General features: G+C 29.9%; 1 protein-coding gene across 1 annotated transcript; it reads left to right on the forward strand.

Moving 5' to 3' along the window:
• The first annotated feature begins 1735 nt into the window (after positions 1-1735).
• Positions 1736-4121, forward strand: LOC132754554 (neurogenic locus notch homolog protein 1-like). Its single transcript, XM_060745194.1, has 4 exons — positions 1736-1750; positions 1872-2044; positions 2662-3234; positions 3881-4121. Exons 1-4 carry the CDS (start codon positions 1736-1738, stop codon positions 4002-4004), a joined length of 885 nt encoding a protein of 294 aa, XP_060601177.1. The 3' UTR covers positions 4005-4121.
• The last annotated feature ends 4508 nt before the right edge of the window (positions 4122-8629 follow it).

An 8629-nucleotide genomic window follows, 5' to 3' on the forward strand; every position in this document is an offset into this window, starting at 1 on the left:
AAATGTTTAACTACTTTATACATGTATAACAATATTTTCAATCGGATCCCGGGTATTTCCATTAAAATTAATTAAACTTATGGTATGTTGATAAACTGATAAATTAAAATACACGATTTAAATAAAATACTTAAAATTACAGTATATGTTTGTTTCGCACGTTTACAAGATCTTAAAAATATATTTCACAGAGTAAATATCATTTTACGGGTGGCGCTGTCAGCAGTAAAATTAAAGAGCTGGTGTTACAACGAGTGAAATATAATTCGAGCTTACACACAAAACAAAATTAATATATTTTTATTTATTTCATGCTAATTAATGGACTGAAATAATGCGGTATCTTTAATATGACGTCACTAAACCGTGACGTCACATGTTTGAAATATAATCCTTTAAGATTTCACGAAAAACGTTACATTTCTGATTAATCAAACACATTTTACTCATGACGGCATGTTTTTCTGGTAAGATTTCCGCATTCAGATATATATTCCGGCTTTTGTGAAGAATATTTCACCATGAATTTATAAACTAGAGATCTATATAATTTCACTGACCACTGAAAATCATTTATTTCATGATTTCCAGTGTTTTACTGGAATATATCAGATGATTATATTCTGATAAACCATTACTGTACAGTAGTGAAATAAGATATAATTTTCACTGTAGCTGGACTGTTTTTGAATGCGGATGAAAAGAAAATCATGAATAAATGGAATAACAGGCAGAAATAAACGCCGTTATACGTAAATTTGCTTCTTTAGGAAAAGAAAGTCGATGTCATAATACATCATGTTAAATATGTTACAAAATTAGAAAAAAAATAACAGAACTATATTTCAAAATTGATGATGTGACGTCATGATATGGTGACGTCACCAAAGACGTTACGCGGCGAATTCAGTAAAAAATATTTAAAATCACTTAAAAAGCATGAAATAAAAAGAAAATGTAGATCTATTTGTTTAAGAATCTACATATAAGATTGAAATATATTTCATTCGTGAGCATTAGCTATTCTATTTTCACACGTGGCTACGCCACTCGTGAAAATATTGCATCTGGTGTTCACTCAGTGAAATATATTTCAATTTTACATGCAAAACAAACAAATATTCTCTATGTTATCATTAATCCTATTTGTCGTTCTGGTCTTTTGGTACTTATGCCAGAAACAGTTACTGACAATTACAGGTCAACATAACTGAACAAGTGTATGCATTTATATGTATAAATATTTAATATTTTAAGGGTTATACTGGGGTAAACTGCACCGATAGGAATGAATGTTCTGTGGGCATAGGAGATCCATGTAAACACAGAGGTGTTTGTCATAACACACCCGGAAGCTATAGGTATTTCGGATGCACGTCAAGATATTTTATCTATTTTAGACATGTGTCTTTCCTTAATATGTTATTTGATATTTGATAGAATAAAGTATTTCATATTTTATACTCCTTCAAAAAGAATTGATAAGAAAGGACATTTGGTTATTTATTTAAGTAATTTTGATTGTTTAAAGCAAAACTGTATGTTTGGCAGTTCTTTAAACCTGTCGGGAATTTACGCACTCTCAAACGACTAGATACAAATATTTACGTAAATTAGGAGGAGTGTCGCGCGTATCAACTAGAACTCAAATTTAAGGTTAAAGGTGGGAAACATATATACACTTTATTCCTGATAATTTTATCAAAGATTTATCGATAATCCAGTAAACCATATTATGATTTCACTGGAAGTTTAAGTTTTATTATAATGTACATGCATTAATTGTCGAAATATGTATTACATAAGAGGCTTTTTTAGAAAGTTGAATATCTAATTTATAGTAAGATATCATTAATTGATATAATTATAAGATTTATCTCATTGTTAGTTGCATTTGTCTTTCCTCTTGGAATGGAAGTCATTGTACGCAAAAAGTAAAAAGCGAAATTGAATGTTTACCAGGCTATATTAGAGATGAATGCGAAATTCCTTTATGTAAACATGGTTATGCTTTAAACAATACTGGTTCGAGCACGAATTACACGTAAGTTAAATGATTTTTTGAATGTTCAATTTATACTGTATATGGAAATATAATAATAAAAGATTTCCGAATATAATTTTTTTATACTGTGAGCATGCTTATGTTATCAATGATTTTTAAACGAAACTTAGGTACTTGGATAAGAGTTGTTTAGCCTGAATAAATGACCCTGTTGACTATCTCTGACGTATACAACTGAAAGATAAATATGATTTAGTCATTGCTTAAGAGGTAACACTGAATGCCTGAATGTAGCATCGAGGGAATTTACCTGAATCACACAACATGTGTCTGCTTTACAATAATACATCATGGCACTATACTGTAGTACACTGCAAATAAATATTGACAAAACACAAAAGCCGTCTTCCGAATAATAGTCAGAATGTCATTGTCATAAATGATCTTGAAAAGCAAATACTTTGTAAGACATATTCATACTTTAGGTTTAAATATGTGCGTGAGAAGCCGTATAAATTAATTCATTCATTTGTGACAATAAAAACAAAATAAAATGTTTGGTTCGTTTATTAAACATCCTGTACGTTTCCTCTATTGGGCTTTACTTTTTGCACAAATCTGATGTGTTATAAATTGAACTATACTTGTTTGTTTAGATGTTATTGTGATAAAGGTTGGAATCACACTCATACTAATGATCCATGTGACAAGGACATAGACGAATGTAAACTATATCCGAATATATGCAAGAACGGTGGAAGTTGCAGCAACACCAATGGTTCATACATATGTAATTGTATTGGACCATGGGAAGGTGAAAACTGCACATATTATAATGCATGCAGATCAAATCCTTGTGCAAATCAGGGAGAATGTGCAAAAACAGGAAATGATACCGACAGAACGTATAAATGTGCATGTCAACTTGGTTATAAAGGTGAAAACTGTACTTTGGACGTTGATGAGTGCTCTCTTAACACAACTAGTATATGCGTACATGGAAATTGCTCCAATAGTATTGGTTCGTACAAATGCACATGCGAAATTGGATGGACAAGCAAAAGTTGTAACAAAACTTTAACCAAAACGACAACAAATACAACTGAAACAACAAATGACAGCAGTCTTGCAATGAAAGAAACAAAAGACGGATTGCCAATTATTGTTGGAGCAAGTGTTGGCGGGGTTATTATTGCAGTTGCAGTTGTTGGTATATACCTATACAAAAGGTAACATTTAACTAATCATTGCCTTATCTTCAAAAATGTTTTTTTAAAATATGTTCATGATAAGTTCATTTGCATTGTAAAATACACTACAGTATTAATGTTTAAGTATCACTAAGTAATATGTAAAAACTAACGAGCAAAGGTACAATAAATAAATTGTTATGAATGGTTAAAATGATTGCAAATGAATACGCAATTACTTACCATTTACATTTCATTGGTTCATGAACTCATAGTTAAAGAACCAGCGTTGCTTTATTTCAGTGGATAATTTATTAATTATATTAATAAAAAATGAAATTTGAAAATTAATAAGGAAGTGGTGAGATAGTCAACAACATCGGATGTTATGTGACAGAGGCTATGCTTTGTCAATCATCTTGCTGTAAATAGATCTTGTGTCTATGTAAAACACACTTACTTTCTTCTTTAAGAAATAAAAGTGAATGTATCAATTATAAGCGAAATCTTAAAGATTTTACGTTTGGGAGGAGAAACCTTTCCTTTTAACAGTAGTAAGAAGAAAGTGCACATTCACTTTTATATTGTACTGTATATACTTTAAGTACAATTATCTTATTTAATACTCTTATTATATTATTGTTTGCATAGGTTTTAATTTGTTTTTATTATTATTATTATATAGGAAACGAGCAAGGATTGCCTCGGAAGATATAGCAGGAGACACCGGAAGCAATGAAATTTCAAAAACCGAACATGTTGCACCGGAGAGCACCACTGAATTGAATGCATTCACTTCTGATGATTGAAACCATGTCAAACCGATACTTTTAAGCCTGAGATATATTGCACTTAAAATTGTCTCAAGCTCAATGCACGTGTATCATTTGGACAAGAATAATTCATTCATTGATAAACTATTTAACTTATGTGTTTATCATTTGAAATATGAGATACTCAGTCTATGCGAAAGACTTCTGAGTTTTACTGGACAGTAGGTCCTGTAAACTGAAAATTTTTACTGGACCAAACATGATTTTACTGGACCGAAAAAAACCTGATTGGTATAGCATTTTGAGTCACTTGATAAGTGTCAGCAGTCAAAAAATTTGTGTACAAAAAGAAAACTATATTATCAACAAAGTGAAGTTATCTTTTTTTACCACAATCAAATTGTAAACATAAATATTGTTATACTTGTATTCAATGGATTTTGCTATTTAAACTTTAATTCCATACAGACTATATACTAGCAAAATGAGAGGGTAAATTTCAGCAAAAGTCTGGCATATGTAAACAGAATTATATACATGTATATCGGTAATTTAGTGAAGTTGACAGATTAATTGTTCAATGATTTTGGTACCTTCACAGTATAGTTTAATTTTTGTCAACATCTTGGACGATCTTTCATAGCTAAACAGTTGAGCACACGTGTAATTAAGCATTACTCTAAGTCTGTGGATTAAAGACGTAAATTGTTCCAATTAATACACTGACACTTTCATCTATGTGAACAAACTAATAGCCGGTGACCTTTCACATCTGGGCCGCTTATGTAATTTACGCGGCCGCTTATTGACTTTTAATTGTACTAGTTGTCGGATATTTTTATCTTACGTAGTTACATAAAAGTTTGCATTATGAGAATGCATAACAGTTGACAAGCATTGCACGAGCTTATATTGTGTAATGACAATATTTTGATATGTTTTAAATTTAGGTAAATGATTGGCCTTTGCAAAATGTTGAATGTAAGGTTTTTAATAAAAAAAAACCTTAATTTTTTACCGGACCGTCGGGCCGTCAATACATATATTTTTACCGGACCTTCTGATTTTTTACCGGTCAGGGCCGACGGTCTTTCGGAAAGAATAGAGATACTAGTTGAAATTGTTTCAACAGGTTTTCATAGACATTTATTAAGTACATCTAATGTCATATACATGTATGTATGCTCATCTTTAATTTTTATTTCACACCGTATTCATTGGCATCATTTAATGTATATTGGTAAGAAAATGCTTTTCGTACTTTTAACATTTAATATTACACAAGATGTAAACGGGAGTATTTACAAAGTAATTCATTTATTTAATTAAGTTACTCCTCGCTTGTTATAACATATATAAACTACTGATTCATATACATCCATTCGGCATTTTACTTACATTTAAAATAATTTAATATCATTAAAGGCACGTTATGCCTCAGAAATCCATAGTTTTCAATTTCTTTAAGCATGTCAAAAAATTATTTAATAATTGTTAAATACCGGATTTAGAGCATGTTAGATGTTGAGCAATTGAAGAAAATAGCACTGAATATTACAGTGATGTGCCGTAAAATTAGCAAAATGTAAACAACTATTTTGAATACATTGTACTATTAAAATATTAAAAATACTAAGTCAATAAAATTATATCAATTACAAAGAGCGAAAGAAGTAAACGATAGTTAATTTATATTATATATGAGTATAATTGTAACTAGATACAATTGTAACAATCTACATAAATAAAAATGTTTTTCAGAAATAAAATGATAGCATAATGGACCTTTAATGTATATTCATTCATTCACTGTATATTTTGTCTTATATACCATTTCTTTCTTCGCAATTTCACAAAAGCAAACTTCATTTTTTTCTAATTTCACACGACATCACATGTATTTATATCCATTTTACATGTTGTTCGTTCAATTTCAAATTTCGCAATAAATACAGAACAAATCTTTTGATACAATTTTTGAAGAAAGAGTTTTCATATTTGTTCAAAATTGCAGCTAAAATAATCTAACGAATTTTAAGATTTTGTAGATAAACTGATTATTTCAAAAACTCGGGCATACTATCTCACTTTCGTTGTACAATGTTTTTCAAGTTATTTTAGAACTGAAAGAATGTATGGTACATAAAATACACATGGGCAGCCACCGTATTTCAAAAAAATAAATAGAAATGACGAAGGGGCAAATGACAAACAGTTTAGGCACCTACTACCGGGAATACAGACATCAGGGCATTAGGGAAACAAAGTTATGGACCTGTCTATTCATATGTATAGTCTATGAATCATTTGATTGTGTAGACCTTTTATTCGTTCCATGACTGAAAATACAATGTTATGTGGAAATTGCCATAAATGCCATTTACCAATGCAATCGGGGCGTTACATACATGTATAAAGAAATATACATACGTGCATTGTCAAACCCACATCTTTGTTATATGCATTAAATTTGAAGTGTTTGATAATTATGTATCATTAAATATTCGAAATTTTAACAACGTACGTATATTTAACCGAAAATTATAAGTACTTGAAAATTATAAATGTTGCAAGGAAAATTGTTCAAACAAATATTTATAAGTCGTATTTGCTCGATTTGTCGCCTACTTGAATGTTGTTGTTTTTTTTCAAGGAAATGACAAAAAATATCTTATTTAAAATTAACTTTAATTATTATGTCAAATAATTGGCCGGGCTTTCGTTTCGAGTGTCCCTGTATAACTTCCAACTTAGCGTATATCGGCTGCAACGAGTTATAAGTTCAATGATAGTTTCGGAAATAATGTGAGTACTTTAGTGCACCCCATATATTTGGTCTATGCTCCTAGTCCACATAAAAATATATATAAACAAAGTTACTTCTCTTACTTATTATCACATGACCGTCTCCGTGTCGTGTACAACTGCTCACTGCAACACTGCTAGAAGAGAGACATTCTGGGTTTATTTGATATGTGTCTTGGGGAAAGCTAATGACATTGTTTTGACTCCTATGATGTATGTGTTGATAGTTGTGGCCAGTAATTAATTCGTGTTTCAACACTATAAGTGCTATCACTTGTCCTCAAATTTCTGTTTAAATTGTTATTAGAAATGATATAATACACACTTGAAGAGGTCAACCTGTTGATAATGATAATTTATGAAAATATTTGTTTGAGATATATCATTTATTTCAATAACATATCATTATTATAAAAACTGATTTTTGAGAAATTAAAATATCTTATTATACTCAAATGTATTCCGTCATTTTTTTCTGTCTCTACTATTCACACTTTAAGCACTGATAAAGGAACTTTAAAACGTTTGATAAGACTAACTTAAGGATGAGATAATGTTTACGCTTATCATTTAATATGTAAACGTAAATCCTTGAGGTGAAAAGTTGTTTACAAAAAATCACAATATTCATAACATAAATACGGTACATATGTTTTAATACATTGTCATTTGTACGATATGACAGGAAGACAATATAAAATTGGTATTAAATTATACAATCTTAGTTTTAAAAACTAATTGGCGAATATAAAATGTAACATTCAATGTAACACTGTTCTGGCAGTTTCTTTTTTCTTACAAGGAAGGGATTCATCTTTAATTTAAATAATAAAGAGCTCATTTCTGAAATGATGACTTTGTAATCGTGTAATATAATTAATGAATATACTCGTTTTGCGTTCTGTTTGTTTAAACTATCATTTTGACATACTCCTCGTGCCCAAATGTGTTGTGAAAACAAGACAATATTTGTTTATAATATACCATTTAAATTCATATAATTTGTTAACGTGCCTTCTATTAAATGACGCTCAGTGGTGAATATAAAATACGTATTCTCAAGATATAGATAATCATTTAATTATTAAATTGTCAGTAATACAAAAAAGGGAATATTCAAATTGTCAATAATAATACTGTCACAGTAAAATCTTAAACACCTAAAATTAGCCAATTTATCGCTGATTTATTAACTAGTTATTGGCAAAAAATCTTCCGGTGGGTCAAGCGATTCATATGGTATGATAATCTAATGTCAAATGAAGTTGATCTTTTATTGCGACATAATGGCGGTATCAATAAGTGTCAAGTCAAAAATATAATGGCAAGAGATTCAGGCATAAATTTTCACAAATGTTTGATTAAAAAATATTGTTTTCAACGGTTGAAAGAAAGCGTTGCATTATAATCTGTGCAAATTTATACAACAGAAATTGTGATATCATATATCTGGACATTAAGTGGCATAGACTCCATTAAATGTTGCATAGGTCGAATGTGAATAATGTACTATACTAAAATCAAATTCACCTTTTCAGTGTGAATAGTTTTGTTTTTATGGTTATTTGAAGGTCATAAAATGATGACATTAAATTTCAAGAATAAGTTTTATTCAGTTGAAGTTCTTGGGGATGAATTTCAGCTACCATTACCATCAACAATAAGAATATGATCGAAGTACCAGGACGTGGTTTTTAAAAGCTAGTTTAAATTATTGTTGTTCATGTGAAAAGAGGTGCAACTTATTCAACAAAAAGTCTCTGTAATAGCAAAACTATTAAAATCGGCGACAAATGTGGCACAGTAGGTACCTATATGAATATATATTACCTGTTTGAAACCAAAGAATTATCCAA

This window comes from Ruditapes philippinarum, unplaced genomic scaffold (assembly GCF_026571515.1).
Source record: "Ruditapes philippinarum isolate M1 unplaced genomic scaffold, ASM2657151v2 ctg6709_1_1_1_1, whole genome shotgun sequence".
Lineage (NCBI taxonomy): Eukaryota > Metazoa > Mollusca > Bivalvia > Venerida > Veneridae > Ruditapes > Ruditapes philippinarum.

What these genes read in the sequence shown, in the direction of transcription:
- LOC132754554 (XM_060745194.1), top strand. An exon ending in GGTTCGAGCACGAATTACAC is followed by an intron (nt 2,045 to 2,661) that starts GTAAGTTAAATG and finishes TTGTTTGTTTAG; the next exon opens with ATGTTATTGTGATAAAGGTT. An exon ending in GGTATATACCTATACAAAAG is followed by an intron (nt 3,235 to 3,880) that starts GTAACATTTAAC and finishes ATTATTATATAG; the next exon opens with GAAACGAGCAAGGATTGCCT.